This window comes from Danio rerio, chromosome 4, assembly GCF_049306965.1.
Source record: "Danio rerio strain Tuebingen ecotype United States chromosome 4, GRCz12tu, whole genome shotgun sequence".
In the NCBI taxonomy this organism is placed as follows: domain Eukaryota; kingdom Metazoa; phylum Chordata; class Actinopteri; order Cypriniformes; family Danionidae; genus Danio; species Danio rerio.
The window spans coordinates 10,589,273-10,608,831 of record NC_133179.1 but is presented as its reverse complement, the minus strand read 5'-3'; the positions used below and the strand labels follow the sequence as shown (position 1 = coordinate 10,608,831).

General features: G+C 31.9%; 1 protein-coding gene across 3 annotated transcripts in view; it reads right to left on the bottom strand.

Annotated features, from left to right (window-relative positions):
* Positions 1 to 19,559, bottom strand: part of ccdc136b (coiled-coil domain containing 136b) — a 38,455-nt gene that overhangs the window by 9,496 nt on the left and 9,400 nt on the right. For all 3 annotated transcript variants that reach the window (XR_660714.5, XM_005164607.6, XM_002661377.7), the window contains exons 3-8: positions 9,374 to 9,691; positions 7,884 to 7,958; positions 5,479 to 5,787; positions 2,140 to 2,257; positions 1,143 to 1,410; positions 333 to 467 (exon numbers count right to left, since the gene is read on the bottom strand). Coding sequence is in view for 2 of the 3 variants with exons in the window: in XM_005164607.6 (XP_005164664.1) it covers positions 333 to 467; positions 1,143 to 1,410; positions 2,140 to 2,257; positions 5,479 to 5,787; positions 7,884 to 7,958; positions 9,374 to 9,691 (1,223 nt within the window). In the remaining variant the exon portion in view is untranslated. The remainder of the gene's footprint in view (positions 1 to 332; positions 468 to 1,142; positions 1,411 to 2,139; positions 2,258 to 5,478; positions 5,788 to 7,883; positions 7,959 to 9,373; positions 9,692 to 19,559) is intronic.

Below are 19,559 nucleotides of genomic sequence, written 5' to 3'. Positions count from 1 at the left end.
TGAAAGACAGATACTGCTGTTGGACAGATGGTCACTTCAGCGGTGGTTGACCCCCGACATGCAAAAAACGTTAGTCATGTACAGAGCATTTTCGAATGCTGACAAACATGTAGGTTGATGGAGTCATGGTGGCATTCTGTTGATAATATCTCAACCCACTTGCTGTGTGAGTAATGTCTGTGTGTGTGATTTATTACACAGTGAGGTAGCTTTTTTTTTACCCCAAGGAGATCCACACATTCCAAAACCACTGTCTGCAATTCATAACTGTTGTAGATTTAGAATAAAGCAATGCAATATGCATGATTTCAGACCCTTTGATGAACCCTCACCTGAGCCTTTCTCCCGGCCAGCCGGTCAAGCTCTGCCCTGTAGCGCTGAAGCTCCGCCTCCAGCTCCGCCCTCTCCCTCTGACTGCTCTCATAAAGCCCCTGCAGCTCCATCAGCTCTCCTTTCAGTCCCTCACACTGCAAAAATCAAGAGATATAGAGAGAAAAAAAAAGACTTGTGGTGCAGTATCAGGGGGAAACTTTGTGTTTTGTGGCAGAAAGAAATAATCAAATCATTTTGTTGATATTTGATAAAAAGAATTAGATTTTCATTGTTACACCTTTAGGGTTTTTTCAGCAATATTTCTCACAAGGTCAAGTTGAACCACTGAAGGCAAGAAAACAAAATATATCAAGTATTTGGCTCAAACTTGTTATTATCACAGTGGCAGATGGGTTTATTTGCAACCTTGCGTGAATTTACTCACCCCATACTGTGAGTGGAGAATGTTTTTGTTATAAATTAATGGAAAAAAAACTGAAATAATTAAATAATATCAAGACAAATTTTGCACACATTTTTAAAAACAAATATATTCAAATCTTTTTTATTCTCATTTTATTCTTATATGCCTTATTTACTAACCATTAAAGTCACAGTATTGAACCTAAACATAGTAGCCAGTGAAATGTTTGATACATTATTTATACTACATTAATAATTATTTGAAACACTTTAAAATAAACATGTAAAATACATATGTTTAAATATGTTTATACACACAAATATACAAAAAGAATGAGAAATGAGAAGATATACTGTAAATATAAGAGGTAATATTAGGTATATTAAGGTAATGTATCATGCTGTACCTCTCTCTGGACCTTTGATGCTTTCTCTTCGGCTTGTTTCAGTTGATCTCGGAGAGAAAACACCTCTGAAAATCCTCCGCTCTTCCCAGTCGGGGTGATGGGTTTGCCTTCAAACGAGATGTTCTTCTGGGTATAAGCATCCACGCACTTCCCACCTTCCATTTCCAGCGTGCTGATGAAACCCTCAGCCTTCACCTCCGTCTCAACTTCATCATCTTTCTCTGTGTCGTTCTGCTGAGTTTTCAGGGCCAGGTATGAATCGGTGGAGCTATCAGGAGGAAAGTTTAAAAAAGTATAGTTCATTTATAATACAAAGATGCACACAGCAACACTGCAGCATTCGTTACCAATTCCTGCTCAATAAAAACGATCATTAAAAATCTCTCTTCACTATTGTTTACAGGAAAAAAAAGTCAAAATGATTAAAATGTGAAAAAGTATAATTATTAATAATTAATAAAGCAAATGCAAAGAAATAAAGCACTGTTTAGTTGAGATAATTATGCTTTACACTTTAAATCTCTCAAATATCCATCACGCATACAATTATAATTATATTAGTATAATATTTGATTTTATTTTGTATTATTTTCCAGAAAACCCTGTTTAAACGTGGTGATATAAAGTTTCAATTTGCAAAATGTATGTGATTGCAATAAACGTCAGCACTATCAGCTTTTCCCAAGTTTTTAGAGCTGACACGTCTAGCATTACTTAAAAAAACATAATTATATATGCATAGTTGATGTTTTAAAACAGCAGTAGGACAACTGTGGCTCCTCTCCTTGCCAATATATTTGGATTCGTTGAAATACACAGTCATTAACGTTTCATGTAGCTGCAAAGGCATTCATAGCTGCTAAATAGTTCCAGAGAGTGTGTCCATTGAGACAGATTATGGCCGAATGCTTCAGCGGTCAAGCTAACCCAATTAACAGACCGAGTCAGTGATCCTCGTTGGCTGAGTGTGTGATTGACAGGCCGTGTGGCCAATCACCTGGCTCGCTGCTGCTCCAGTATCTCCAGTTTCTCCGAGAGCTCTTTGTTGTCGTTCTTCAGAGTCTGACGCTCATCCTTTAAAGAGCGACACTCCTCCATCAGCTGGTCCACATCACCTGTTCAACCACAACATTCAACAGATGTCAGATGGAGGGAAATACACTGAATTCAGAATACTAGCATATATTAGTATTTGGGTCTTTCTAAAGTCTTGCATTATAGTTATACTTTCACAGAAATAGATGATTTACACCATCAACCAAACAGCAGGTAAACACTATATTTTTGATTTAATATGACTATGCACCACACAAATACAGCTTTGTTTTACCCACAGCGTGTACATATATTTTAGAAACATCTAGTTTTTAAACATATAGATAGATAGTGGAAGATTAAATAATTATTATCCCTCCTGCTAATTTTAAAAGTTTGAAAAGTGATGTTTAAAAGAGCAAGATTTTTTTTTTTACAATATTTTTTATCTATTACATTTTTAAATTATTTTATTTTGCTTCTGAAGAACGTCTGAATTCTGTTAGTTTGGCTGACATATTAATATTTCTTATTCAACATAAAAACGTGTAACTGCTAAAGTTATTATTAGCCAATATCACAATTTCAGTTGTCTACAAAACCACCAAAAAACCTTTACCCAAACAACTGATTATCATATGCAAGTTGTGTAATTTATATACTGTTTTGAGATAACGGATGAGATCATGTGGTCCGGAAGTGTATAAAAAGAGCATGATGCTGTGATGAAAACTGTCTGATGAAGAGCCGGTGTTAGGGCTGGGCGATTAATCAAAAAGTAATCGTAATCGACATTCAGAACCTATAATCGATCACATTTTTCCAGGACGATTTTTTCAATTACTTTCCCTACCGCATGTGGAGTCACGAGACACCGCTCCGTTAGGCTGAGGATGATTTATACTTCTGCAGCTATTTTGCAGCCACATCTGATCTCTGGTCAAGTAGGACGACGGACTCATTCTTGAGCCTGAGTTTGCACTACATTGACAACGATTGTAAGCTGCACCAGAGATGCCTTGGGACGGCATATTTTCCATTGCATTCAAATTGTTTACATTAAAATATTTGTTTACAGAAGATGCAAGAGTTATTTCATTTAGAAGAGATACTGCTTATTTTCGACTTTTAATATGAAAAACACTGAAAATAATACATTTTGTTTCCAAAAGTGCAAGTTATTTAGGCAATCTGTGTTATAAGTTTTAGTTGTTCAGCATTGATGTTTAATAAATAATCATACATAATAGTGTGTGTTTCCTTCAATTATTTTCAAGTCAAGTAATGTACCCCTCTTTCCTAATCTCTCACTTGTAATTTGTAAACACATATACTGTACAAAACTTGTCAGGGAACCACAGTATGAGGGCAAAAACATCAACTAAATAAATAAAATATCTGTCCATTAATCATAATCATGTTAAAATGTTCAATAAATCGAGATTTTGATTTTAGGCCAAATTGCCCAGCCCTAGACGTCTGCTCGACACATTACCCTTGTGTTAGGCTTTTTAGTTTAATAAATTGGTATTTTTTGGAGCTTTGGTGTTGCCACCTTTTTGATGATATTTTTGCTGTTTGGCTGAGCGTCCATTTAGATTAATGTGCATGCTTTTGTGCATTTTTTCTTTTTTTTTATTAAAATGTTTTTAAAAATATCCGTCTCATTAAACAGCACTATTTCAAAAGGAATAGCAATTTCACAAAAGGACTAATCATTTAGTCTTCAACTATATATACAAACTGTAATCACATTTGAATATATTTAATTATTTAAAATGTTAGTGTTTAGCAATTGCATTTCTTTACACCTTACTGTACTGAAAGACACCAAACCGTGTCATTAAACCTGAGGTACATAGCAAACCATAATTTTTGTGTCCCATTTCACCAACGACATTGTAAAAAAAGACCACCCTGAAACAAACACCTCAACGAACATGCAACCAGACTCTAAAAATCTACACCAACCCATTTTCTAAAGAGTTTCTTTGTAAATAAAGCATTCCAGCATCAGCAGTGTGAGCTGTCAATCAGGAGGAGTGTGCTCATCCCCCATGGTGCACCGCTCAACCCCTGATAGCAGATAGCTCTAATCTAACAGGAATCTCACAAGCAAAAACAACTCACATCTGCACTCTGTCTCTGCCAGATCCAGTGTGTGTGTGCGTGTGTGGTAAACACAACTCTCAGAAGTGCACATACTGATAAACAACTGCTGTATCTGACCCCAGATCAGAGTTAGCATCAACGCATCAGTCAAAGGTTAGTGTTCAGCACTGTTCTGTGATCAGAGCAATCACTGGTATGTTGATTTTATTGCAGATCTTATTAAAGTAAACTTGTAATGGCATGGAGGGAGCAGAGAGCAGAGGAAGACATCATTGGTAGACAAATAAAGCTCCTGCGCTGTGTCACTATATCAAAAACACACTCAAGCCTTAAAAGAGCTGGTAATACACTCGTATTTGTTGGTGGCAGTGCATTTTGGGTAATATCGAGTGTTCTGTCAGTAATCAGGGCATGGGGTGGGAGAGGTTAAGTGAAAATATCTGCATCTGCATAAGGTTTATTTGCTATCAGAATATGTCAGATATAATGCTGCAATGGAGATTGTGTGTTATGAGTGGGATCTGCACACAGAAAACTCTATGATAACCTATAATAAAGAAAATAAACTTTATTTTATTCATATTTATTTGTTTGTTTGTTTACTTGTTTGTTTGGTTGCTTTAAATGTAAAATAAAAATGACACAATTTATAACCCTAATTAATTAATTATTAGTTGATTAATAAGGCAAAAGAAATAAGATGACAAGATAAATTAAAGCTAAAAAGAACAATTAAACTAAATTAATAAAATATTTAAATAAATAAATAAACAAAATGAAATTTAAAATGATTATACAATCAAATAGGGTGTTATAAAATAAAATAAAATAAAATAAAATAAAATAAAATAAAATAAAATAAAATAAAATAAAATTAAATTAAATTAAATTAAATTAAATTAAATTAAATTAAATTAAATTATTAAATTAAATTAAATTAAAAATTATCGTTACTAATGTCACTTTATTTTATTTTTTTTATCATTCATCAACTGAAAAAAAAAACACTGTAAGTTTTTGTCAACGCTTAGTCAATTCCAACGATTTTTGCGGTACTATTATTTTACAGTGTAAAATTTTTACACCACATTTACAGTTTAACAGATGTCCCACTCTCAATTAATTCAAAGCACCATGGTGCATAAGAAGGTGTATAAACTGTTGTTTTGCAGTGTGTTTGCGCTCAGACCTCCTCCTGGTTTCTCCTGCTGCTCTCTGCTCTGGTTCTTCATGTTGATCTCGGCTCTTAGTGTTGTGAGCTCCAGCTCGTACTCCTGTGTGGTGCCGCGCAGACGTTCCAGCTCGGCCCGCATACGGCACAGCTCCTCCTGCAGCAAGGCGATGTCATTCTCCCGCTCAGCGGCAGCCTCCTCTGCCGCCTGTTGGAGCTCCTGCACCTCGTCCTGCGCCGCTCGCAGCTCCTCCTGCGCCTCCCACAGCTCACTGGCCTTCTCCTCCTCCAGACTGTCCAGCTCCTCCTGCACTGACCGCAGCTGGGCTGAGGAGCAGAACATACACATAAAATGAACATCTTTTATATATATAAATAACAGCACATCACTAAATGATTGAAAATAAAAGCTACATTCATCACTTTATAGATCACTATTTAGGTAAAACAGAGAAAATGTAAATACTATATGCACTTCAGCACACTAAAGAAAATTATGCTATCTTTGAATACCTGTATCAGTAGATTTCCAAAACCATATAAGCTGTACTCTAACTAATAAATCCATGTAACATTTATATATGAACCTCTTAAGACTATCAATACCATTTGAGGTCTATCATCAGGGATTCGCTTCACATCTCATTACAGAAATTCATTAGCTGTCGAGAAGCAGAAAAATGTCAAAACCTCTCAAACTAACCACTCAAAGTGTGCATTTTAGCCTGCAGGGGATTCTGGAAAACTATAATCAGCTTCTTACATGCAATGTAGGTAATGTGAACAGTAAAATACACATATGAATGTCTTTCATGGTGATTGTTGCAGTCATTTGTGTTATCTATACATATAACTGTGACTCTATTACCTACAATGACACCACGGCATCACCCATGCATTTCTGCAAAAGCTGGTTTATTTTGTCTGCTCACAGTTGATTTAATTGAATGCCCCTGAGAGACTGTAATTGAGTCACTGGGGAGGAGAAACACAACTCCAGCATCTCTGCTTTTCACCTCTCTATTCACTGCGGTAACCCAACAGCACTTCAGCAAACTAAAGGCAAAACGCTGTAAGAAAATTACATTTTTAAGGACTCCAACAACTTGTTTGGTTGTGACGTATGTAATACTGTACTGTATTCGGATTCAAGCCTCTGCACATTTGAATTGAGAAAAGGAATAGACTATTAAATTATTAAACAAAAATTAAACAAAAATTGAATTAAATTAAACAAAATGATACAAAAGAAAACATAAAACAAAAAAACAACAAAAATTAAATTAAATAACTAAAAGCAAAGCAAAAAATGTATAAATAAAATTAAATAACTAAAAGCAAAGCAAAAAAAATTAAATGAAACAAAAGAAACAACAAATAAAAAAAATCAAATAAAAAATTTTAAAAAATCAAGTAACAAAAAAACAAAGCAAAGCAAAAAACAAAACACAAGAAAAAAACAAACAAAATCAAAGCAAAAATAAAATAAAAATAAAAATGGAACAAAATCAAAGCAAAAATAGAATGAAAACAAAACAAGAATAAGCAAAAATGAAATAAAAAAATAAAATAACTAAAAGCAACATAACAAAACTAAATAAAACTAAATAACACAAAAATAAACAAAAATATATTAACAAAAAATTTTATTAAATAACTAAAGGCAAAACAAAAACAAAACAAAATGAAACAAAAGAAACAAGAAATTAAACAAAATCAAAGCAAATATAAAATTAAATATAATAAAATAATTAAAAGCAAAGCAAAAAACACAAGAAAAAACAAATGTAATCAAATAAAACAATATATAACAATAAAATAAAACAAACAAAAGCAAGCAAAAAGGAAACAAATGAAAGAAAACAAAAGAAACAAAAGCAAAAACGAAATAAAATTGTAATAAATTACATTGCTAAAAGCAAAAAAACTAAACCAAACAAAACAATGATTGTCTTTAAATAATCCAAGATTAGGTAAAATAAATTGATTTAAGCAATTGAATCTTACGTCAAGCACACTGTGCTGTGGGACGAAGCTTACAGTGCATTGTACTATGATACTGGAGTTATACAGTATTGTTATTCAGTGCGTACACAAAAATCTACATAATGCACAATATTCACAGCAAAAAAAATTCCAAACATAGCCAATGTTTTTTTAATTTTCTTTCAGCATAAATATATAAAAAATGCAAATAGCCTCTTCAAATCAGCCGTGCTCTGTGATGAAAGCATAAAACAGCTTGTTTATTCATAAACACTGGACACAGCTGTTTTTCAAAATGTCGGATGGAATAAGACAAAACAGCTGCCTGATGACCGAGTAAAATGGTTTTTATATCTGTCATATTTTAAGTTACTTATATTTATCAGTGAGTGTGTTTATTGCGATGCAGACAGAATTATAAATGTGTTTCTGTTCACCTTGAAGTCTCTGGATTTGTCTGGTGAAGCTCTCGGCCTGATGGGCACTAGCCAGACGCTCTTCTTCCAAAAGACCTACAAACACAGGGAATGACATCAAAAACCAATAAATATTGGTTATTATATATTTTCCTAATTAATATGAGAAGTTTAAGAGTAAAAAGGCCTTTTCAATAAAAGAAAAATGTGGAAAAATGTGTAAATAGATTTTTAAAAAGTAAATGGAAAAAAAGATCAAATAAATGGAATAAGACAACATATCAAAACAAAAACAAAATACTAACAAAAATGACAATAAAAATAGATTAAAAAAAGACAAATATTCATGAAAAATCTATTTAATAAATAACTTTTTAAAAAGTAAATTGAAAAGAAATCTAATAAATGGAAAAAGAAAATAGTAACAAAATCACAAAATATAATTAACAGATCAATATAAAAGACAAATATTATTGAAAAAATAAATAAACATTTAATTTTTAAATATATACATTTATTTATTTATTTATTTATTTATTTTTATATATTTTTTATTATTTATTATTATTTTTTTAAGTAAATGAAAAAAACAAATAAATGGAATAGGAGAACATATCAAAGCAGAAAATACTAACATTAGAACATAATAAATAATAAATAAAAAGACAAAAATTAATTAAAAATATAATAAATAAATAAATAAATAAATAAATAAATAAATAAATAAATGGAAAAGGGTATAATGGAAAAAAATTAAAGGACAACTGAAAACTAGACAACTAAAAGGCATAAAAGACGACAAAAAAATATTAAAAAGGGGAACAATTATTTAATTAATTAATTACGTTATAACAGATATTGTAATATTGCATCTTAGTGAGGGATACACAAAAATGTAAAATGTAAAATATATGAAAGCTAACCAAAAAAAATTCAGACTAAAATGCATCAATGATGCAATATGACAGCATAATAAATAAAACAAAATCATACAATAAATAAAAATAACAAATAAAAAAAAAATGGTTATGTACACAAAGAAATTAAATGAGACAACAAACAAATTTAACTAAGAAAATCTTTAGAAATTCAAACAAATGACATAAAAAAACAAAATAGAATTTTTTTTTACAACAATAAAAGAAATAAGATAAAACATAATCAAACAGATTATAGTTAAACAAATGTTAAAAATTTATTAAATAAGAGAGATGAAAGATCAAATAAAACAAACCAAATATTTTTTTATAATAAATGGAGTAAATGAAATGGTATAAATGGAGACTTTAAAAGAACAACAAAACCTCTAGAAGACCTGCAGCCACATTAGACAGACTAATCAGCAATTACCCCAGGCATCCAGCACTAACAAGTCAGGAATGCCAGTGTGAGGCCCTGCCAGTCAGCAGGAACAGGTGTTTTTATGGGTCAGTGACAGCTGACGACGCTCAGAGGGCTCTCCCATGATGATGTCACTCTGATGTCACAGCTGTGTTTGTGCGCACACTCACCCTGCAGCTCATTATAGCTGTCCTCATGCTTCTGGGACACCTCTCTGGTCTCCTCCAGCTCCAGCAGCAGCTGCACCACCTGAGACCTCAACACCTCCAGCTCATTTTCCTCCTCCTCCTCTTCCTCATCTGCTGCTCCCCTTAGCTCCTCCTGCTCCTCCTTCTTCTTCTCCTGCTCGTCCTCCTGGCCCTTCTCTCCGTTTCCAGTGTCCAGATCCTCCTGGTCTCGCTCCTCGTTGTGCTCCAGCGAGCCTCGCTCTTTGGCCGTCATTTGGATGCCGAAAACGGGAAGCTCTGCCTTTAGGTCACACACATCGTCTGAGGTGGAAAACAAAAAAAAAATCAACAATAAATAAGATTTTTCCTAGTACTGGGTTGCAGCTGGAAGGGGATCCCCTGCGTAAAACGTATGCCAGAGTAGTTGGGATATTAGTTAGCGGTTAATTCCGCTGTGGCAACCCCTGATAAATGAGACAGTCACACGGATGGAATACTTGACTCTGATGACATTCTTTTTAACATGCACAAGCAATGCTTTCTAGTACATGCCTATTTTGGAAGTATTCATGAATTTAGCATAAAACAAGACAATATGAACATTTATACATTGCATTAAACTCAAAAATCACAGTGAATATAATAAAAGTTTGTATTGTTTACAGGTGTTTAACTATTAATTTCATGCCAACATATATTTATATATTCATATTTTAAATGCCATATATACTACATATTTATGTGCTTTTTTATTTATTTATTATTATTATTTTTAATATTTCTTATTATAATATTATCATTTACGATTATACTATCATATATAGTGTTAAAAATGTATTAATTAATTATATATATATATATATATATATATATATATATATATATATATATATATATATATATATATATATATATATATATATATATATATATATACATACAATTATTATTTGTATTAAAATCACTAAATATAATAAAAGTTAGTATTGTTTACAGGTAATTATCAAATAATTACATATACTAATATATTAATATATTCATATTTTAAATACCATGTATATCACATATTTTATATACTATACATTTTTACATATGTAAAAGTGGTATTATTATTAAATAATTCTTGATCTATATTTATTCTTATTCTTAATGTTTTTAATTAGCAATATAATATTATTTATAATATAATTCTAATTCTAATATCAATTATTTCTTTACTATTATTATATATTACGTTATAATATACAGCTGAAGTCAGAATTATTAGCCCCTCTTTGATTTTTTTTTTCCCTCAAATGTGTCAAATGTGGCTTTAGTACCAACTTTAAAGTCCCTGGGAAACAAAATTCAACATTCTAAAAAAAAGAGGGGACTGAATTATATGTCGCACCCCCTCATCCTGTTTCACTGGGAATTCCTGCATCGCACTCAACAACACTGGTGTTACAGGACACTTCAAAGAGCCTAAAACGGTTCTCAAGCTGAAAAAGCGATGTGTAGCTCTGCATGTCCCGGACCCCCCCATTCCACACCTGTCATCTCTTTTGGAGATCTGCTAAATCCAGCACATTCATCTCTTGATCACCTGCCCTCATCTCCCTGTGCGCCCCTGCAGACCTCCAGACCCCCTCAAGAAAACCAAACATACACACTTGGCCACCAGTGCCCCGCTGACGGGAATGGGTGCTATTTTTGGGATTTAGGCCATGAATTGGCCCCTTTGCTTTCACCTGTTGTCTGTTCACTAACACAGTCCTGATGGGAAAATCACAGTCTGCAGCAGAAGTGGCCCTTACACACTGAAAGAGACCCACAGAGTCCTCTAGTGGCAGCACTGAGTATAGAAAGACTTTTATTATTGTTGCTGCTGATAATAATGATGATGATGATGATATAGTAATAATGCGTGTATAATGTAAAAAAAATAAAAAAATAAAAATCACACATACACTTACATTTATATATATATTTTGTGTATATAGCGTGTATTCACAAACTTAAAATAAAGTAATTGTTTAGATGCTCTTATTATTATTTTTTTATATATTGTAAATACAATGCATTATAGAATTGTAAAGTAATTGTATATTATTATTAATAACAATAATAATAATAATAATAAATGTAAAATTCTTAATAATCTCTTTTAATATGCAAATGAAGTTTTTTCATTCATAGTTTTGTCTTTACGTTTGATTAAAAAATGTATTATGAACACATTTTTATTATCTTTTTAAACTATTTTCTTTAATGCATTTAGAGTATTTATTTTAATTGATATATCCTACGTTTTACTTTCTATGCATAACATAATTTTAATTTAATAAACGTATTTATATGATGTGAATAATGTATATTTCTATATAAACAAATAGCCTTTTTTACAATTTTAAAGAATCATCTGCATTCATTTTTATATATTTGCACTAATACTTTATTTTTAATTTATAAAGTTAGGTTGGTAACATTTTACACTAAGGTTTCATTTGTTAATGTTAGTTAATGAAACAAACTATAAAAATTACATTTATTACAGTATTTATTCATCTTAGTTAATTGTAATGTAATTAAGTCAATAATTGTTAGCTCATGTTAACTCAATGCATTAACTAATGTTAACAAGCACAGCTTTAGATTTTAATCATGCATGTGCACATATTGAACTATGATTAATAAATGTTGTTAGTTCACATTAGTAAATGCAATAAATAACATTACCTAATTAAACCCTAACGGAACCGTTGTGTTTATAAGCTATTGTACATTATATAAGTCAACAATTGATTGAATTTACATAGGCAATTGAAATTACATAGACAAGACGTTAAACAGCTCACTCTCTCCTTTCTGTTGAATGAAAAAAGTGTGAAACAGATTGAATGAAAGCACATGCTCTGCTGCTGCAGTCTGTGTTAATCACCACCAAACCAAGAAAACAGCTGCTTAAAAATAGCCCATTTCAACACCCCTCCTCTCCTCCTCTATCCGTTCTTCTTCTCCTTTTCTCACTCCTTCATTTCCTCTTTCACCTTCTCACTATACACCTCAGCTCTTTTTTATTATTCTTTGCCAAATGATCGACCTGTTAATTACAGGTTCTAGGAGTCAGCTGTTCTTCTCTTCCTAAATCATCTTTTGCCAGTCAGATCTATTTGCCCTCTGAACTATGATATAAAGTGCACCAGTTTATCTAATTCTATCAGTTGTGTTTTATTTCTTCCTATTTTTTATTTCTTGTTATTTATAACTTTTTGTTATAATGAAAAGTAAATAATAATAATATTAATAAAAGTAATATTAGTACAAAATTTATTATATACATACAGTCATTAATAAATAACATTTATAACATAATTTATAAAAACAAATTAAGAATTTACTTGCAAATTACATATAACATAAGAAATGCAAATATTAATAAAAATGATGTTGATGATGACTATAATGATGATAATATTAAAGAGCTGTAATTATTATTATTATTATTATTATTATTATTATTATTATTATTATTATTATTAATAATAATAATAATAATAATAATAGTAATAATAATAATAATAATAATAATATTTATTTTTTATTTAAAATATTAAACGGTATAATTAAACCGCTATTAGTTACAATAACTAATTATATCAGTCATGTATATTATTTATTACCTATTGTTATAAATGTGTTTCATAATAACAGTAATATTAGTAACAATTTATTTATTATACACTTAAATACAGTTATTAATACATATAATTAATAATATAGTTTTATTTTATTAAAAAAAACGACAAATTAATGTACTTGTAAGTTATAATTTACATAAGAAATGCAAGTAATAATAATGATGATTTTGATGATGATGATAAGGATGATAATAATAAAGAGTTGTATTTATTATCATCATTTTTCAAAATATTAAACAGTATAATTAAATAGCTATCAATATGTTATCATATCAGTTGTGTATATTATTTATTACTTATTGTTATAATGAAAGGTTTCAAACTGTATCAAACTGTAATCAAACTGTAATATTAGTAAAGATTTATTTATTCTACACATAAATACAGTTATTAATAAATTTAATTAATAATAGTGTTATTTTATTAAAACAAATAAATAATATATTATATATTTATATGCAACATAAGAAATGCTAATAATAATAATAATAATAATAATAATAATCATCATCATCATAATAATAATAATAATAAATATAATAATAATAAGCCATATTTTTGTTTATTATTATTCACAACATAAATATTTAATATCTATAACATAATATTTAGTAATCAATTAATTAAATAAGTAAAGCTTTTTATATAAGTTCATAAACACTATTTACTATAGCTGAAACTGTCTTGAAAAACCGCACTGTGTATCAAATGTGTGTCAATTCATTATTTATACATTACTGTACAAGCATTTAAATAGTCGCACTATTTACGGCACTAACTTACCAGTCAATGGTATAAATCTACATCAGAAGGCAAACCTTAACAGGATAAATCTGATGGCCTGCTCTGAGCTCCACACACAGGACACAGAGACACTTGGGCCAGCCAGGCCTGACTAGACGATTCACCTCTCTGATCCTCTTAGATCAGATGGCTGTGTGGGATTAGCGCAATCTGTCAGTGCGGAAAATGGTTTGTCTTGCCAACAGTTCCTCCATCTTTCTATCTCCACCGTTCACTCACTCTCTCTCCTCCTCCTGTTTGTTTGTTTTTCCCTCCCTCTCTTTCTCAATGATCTACATCCCGTCCTAATCAGCCCAACACTGTATTATTGATCACGCTTTGCAGTTAAAAGTCTTCCAAACATCTCTCAAATAGTAACGAACCAGTAGGGAAACACACACACATACACACAGGATTACAGCAGCTTTGATAGCACCCAATCAGCCTTATCCAGCATTTCTAAGCTATGAGGACAAAGAATTATTTTTTACATGCAAACAGAGATCCGGATTCATCTCTGGATGGACAAAACATGAAGCAGCTATCATGAAGATTCTCTCCTGCAAGTGTAACACATTTATATAACAATAGCCAACAGCAGTGCTTTAATTGAAGAACTAGCGCTGTCAGTCACTGATAGACAACTTGTTCTCTGTACTTTTGGAAACATAACAACAGTTTCTAAATTTTCTAAAAGGGTTATATTAATGAAAAAGTCAGGTTATGGCTAAAAGCTTAGTGTTTCTGTGCAGAACATCTTTAGAAATAGTACAATGTTGTTTCTTTTTAAATAACAAAGGTATCACTTTGTTTTGATGGTCCCTTACACATGTTGTTGACAAGAAGTTAAACGACAGTAAATCATTAGAGTATCAGTAGTAGAGTATCAGTAGACCGTCTGCCTAAAATCTGCAGATAATACTCAGACCAACAGACATTAAACAGACCATAAAAACTTTGAAAGTGCTTGTCAACTTACACTAACCCAAACCTCAACCTTACAGTCTACAAATACTCTAATGAAAATTAGTTGACATGAACTAGCAATGTAACTCAAAATCAACAAAAATGTTAAAAGCTAAAGGTAAAAACTATCAAAATAAAGTGATACCACAAGAAAATATAAATTTTTTATATTACAATATTGTATATATTCCAGAAACAGAAGCACATTGAGATTAAAAATGTCTTTTAAAAGAGCATCCTGGCCAACATTGACAGTGCACAGCCAATAAAGTAAAGTACATTCAATTAAAAAATAAAGTAATTATATATGACAACAATATTTAGTAATAATTTGGTATGATTTTTTATGATATCATACTTTAAAATGGCTTTCATTTATAATTTCATAATATAATACTTTCTTCAGCTTTACCTGTATGAATGGACTGTACATGTATATATGTGTATGTGTGTGTGTGTGTGTGTGTGTGTGTGTGTGTGTGACTCTAAACATGTAAGTAAAGCTGAAAAATTGTCGGGAAATAGTCATAAAACCAAATTATGATTCAACTATTCTAATAAAAGTGGCATGTGACAAACAATTTGTAATAAAACTTCATTAGGACTACATGATGTATACATATAAACATCTAATTAACACTGAAAAACTCACTGTTATGAATACATTTACATGTAACTGTATTTATATAGTTTCGTATAAAGAAAAGCATGGAACATGGAAATAGGGTCATTAACTAGCATTATATTTAAGTTCCTTTAAAATTATTTAACACACAACATGTCTGATTTATACAAAAAAATAACAAATCCCACGTTTATGCTGCAAGACCAAAGTACAAACTTAAGCATTCTACATGGCACATTCTAGAACACATGGACTGAACTTTTTTTTTCTCTTGTCACAACATCGCACACCATCTGTATAGAGGCTTCACTTCCTGTTTAACTCAGATTCTTGTGATTTTCACTGACATGGACTGTCCACATAAGGCCTCTTTGTTTTGACAGACATAGTTAGAATAGTTTAAGTGACGCCAGAGACTGTTCTCTTGTTTGTGCATTTCGGTTGCTAACAATCTGATAAGGGAATCTGCCATTGCAATAAATGAATGAGAAATTAAAGTGGGAGATAAACCCTGAAAATCAGAATAACGAGAACTATTTATTTAAAATTGAGAAATTGAGATGATAAACAAATGCCATTTCATTTCAGACCATTAGCGGGAGGTCACATTAGATCCAATCACAATAGCATTAATAGATGAAGTGCAAATCATGATATCAATCCAAACACACACTGAAATCTAGTTGTAGGTTTAGTCTAATTGATCTAGTTCTCATAAACACAAAGTATTTACATTATTCTGGCCACAAACAGGGTTTACAGCTGTTGATTTCCAGTTTAAATAGTTGCTGTTTGATATTTATTCAGTCTGATTCTGATGATGTGTGATTGACGCTATTTCTATAACAAAAACATCAATCAAGCACTGAAATATTTCATTCCCTCAGTTTTTTTCCTATGATGGTCTCTCCTGTGTCCGGACATGTCAATCAGATGTCAGATGTCAGTACAGTCAGCAGCCAATCATAGTGACATGATCTCAGTGAGGGAGAAGCTGTTTTAAATACAGGAGATGATGGATAGATAGAACAGCAAAAAAATACAGATAGATGGATGAATGGATGGATCAGTAGTCCTCAACTATGGCCCTCGTGATCCACTTTCCAGCAGAGTTTAGCTCTGACCTTGATCAAACTCACCTGTTTGTAATAACCTAGTAATCCAGAGCACCTTTATTAGCTTACTCAGGTGTGTTTGATTAGGGTTGGAGCAAAAACACTGCAGGAAAAGTAGATCTCCAAAGCCAGAGTTGAAAATCTCTGTCATAAATAAAGGAGTCATTCTACAGAAACATATAATCGTTTAAAAGATAATAACTTTACATCAATTGAATTCTGCTACACTTTAGATTTACGATTGCATCATTACTTCTACATAGATGTTCTATATAGATGTTTATATAATGATAGAGATCATTATAAAATGAATATAGATGCTTATATCAAATGTATGGTTTCAGAAGTGAATGAACATCATGAAATAGCACTTTAGAAAAAAACCTGATTAAAACAAATAAAACATTATCTCTTTATTTGTTGCGTTTTCATTATTATCATAATGATGAGCTGAAAACAGAAATAATATATAATAAAAAGCTTTAATATTGTCAAAAAAGCAGGTAACACTGATGACAAAACAAATTGTGTATATGATCTTAAAACTTGTACAAAAAAATGATAGACCATTCAGCTGTCACTTATGTGTATTCATAAATTCAAAATGTATTTGATTAATGTGGTCTATAAGCAAAAATGTTTAAAATATATACATTTTTAGACATCTTGCCAAAAATAAATCCATGTTTCTGTTGACCTTATTCTCCGCCAACGAGTGGGCGCTGCCATTTGAATCTTTTTGGCTCGAGACTTCCGTCTTATTCACTTCCATTCATTTTTAGACATTAAACTGCTTATCAAGCTGCTTGTTGTTGCAATTTGAAATTTTCTTGTTATATTATTCTACTTGGTCTGTATAGCCATACAAACATTTGTTTGTAAAGCAAGTAGTTTGACCGTTTTCTGCCGTTTCTTATTATAAGGTCAGTAGAATGACCCAATGATGGATAGATGAGTGAACGGAACAAATGAAAGAATGATAAAATAATGAACAGACGTAATATACTGTAAATTAAATATTAAGTTACCTCAAAAGAAGTTTACATACATGGTAATATGGGATTGTTACATTTTCAATGTAAAAAGGGGTCTTCCCATTCATCTTTCCTAAAAGTTATTGGCCTGAAGACCCCATGCACAGTATGCAAATTATACACTGACGATCAGGGGGATCAACTGTTTCGGTTGGTTTGTGTAATGCATGCTTCAGTCATTTATGTATTTATTATTAACTTCATCCAGTTTATTAATAAAATTTATTGGATAATAAAATGTAGGTTAAACTACACACTATGCATCAAATTTGATTTTATTTTCAGGCTAATTATAGATACAAACATCTATTTTATGAGAAAACAAAGTCTTGTGAACACGATGTCTATTGGTGCCTCAGATCTGCCACTTTAAGACTTTTTTAATAGACTGATTGGCGCAGTTATGCATTATGCAAACAATGGTTTTGAACCATTATAGGGGTGTTCAAATGGGTTTTTATATTATCTATTATTTTAATTATTGACAATATTATTTAAAATACAGATCAGAGTGAAATATTTATTAGTATTAAACAACTGACCCACCCATACATCTTGTTTTGACCTCCTTCAGGGGGGATCAAGCATTAATTAGGGGACGCAAACCCCCTGTAATTCGCTCTCCGCCCATACACTAACATTATATATGCAAATCCTATTCATTATCAACCCAAATCTGGCTATTATCCAGAATGTGACATCAGCTTCCTGTTTATAGCTCTGTTCCCACACTCAATGCTAGCCTGAAGTAACACAACACTGACCTTAACCTTAACACACACACATACATCCTTCAACACACTTGACTGTTCAGCCTTTCAGTCTCAAGCATCCATCAAATCCAAAAATAATATTTAAACGCTTAATTTAATCCAGCCTGTCGCCATCATATGAGCTGCACTGACAATCAGAGCCTAAACATCATTAATAATCTCAGCGCAGCATCCGAGAAGAGGAAAGATGATGACGGACACAGTCACAACGGCCCTGTGGGAAATCAAAGAGCAAGGGCAAAGACAAACACCTTCAGCAGGCACATTCACTAAAACACAAAGGCTAACCTACAAAACGACTCGCGCACACACTTAAGCATGCATGGCGTTTTCGACTTCACTTGCATTCCTCTTCATTATTAAAGCATGACTGCAATGCAGCGAGCTGTTTTTTTCTGCCAGAAGCAACCGCCACGGCCGCAGTGCTGTGCAAAAGCTGAAGTGCGACCAAAAGCATCTTCAGGAATCGGTCGTAAGCCACACTTGTCAATGTTAAACAGCTGCTTGTGAAGTCAAGCAGGCCCCCAGAGCGTTTCTGACTGAGGGAAGTGATGCGGTTGATGTTTGGTGTTGTCTAAACCACAGGGTAAGTATAGATTGCAACGTCTCTGCGAAAAGGACTGAGACCCAGACTGAGCTGGCTAAACGCTGCCTGTCAGATATCAAAGTGACAGCTCTGCTGGAGCAACAGATGCAGGGGAACACAGGTCTGTAACTATCACCTACAGGGAACTACAAGCAAATGCATGCGGAAAGGAATATTAATAACGGACCCTGTGAAGCTAACAGCTTTTAAAGACATGGTTCGCCTAAAATAACATTTCTGCCATCTCTTGCTTTCATTTTTGTTGTTTTACACCTGCATGATATATTATTTAACACTAAAGAAAAAGTATTGCATGCTATTCTGTTATAATTAAAGTGAACATGCAATTAAAGCCAATGGTGACATTGTAGAATTGCCTTTAACTTGCACTTTGGCAGACTAAAGATTGTGTTATACACACAATTCCTGATTATGCCATGACATTTAACTATTATAACTCCTTAACGACTTACAAATTCAATATATAAGCTTATTAAATGACTCTGAGCAAATCGTTTCACTGCAAAATATTATATGAACAGTTAGTCATGACAGCATACATTTTAGTTCATTGTAGCTTATTAAACTAAGTTAATCATGTTCTAACTTAATTTTATAAGTTATGCA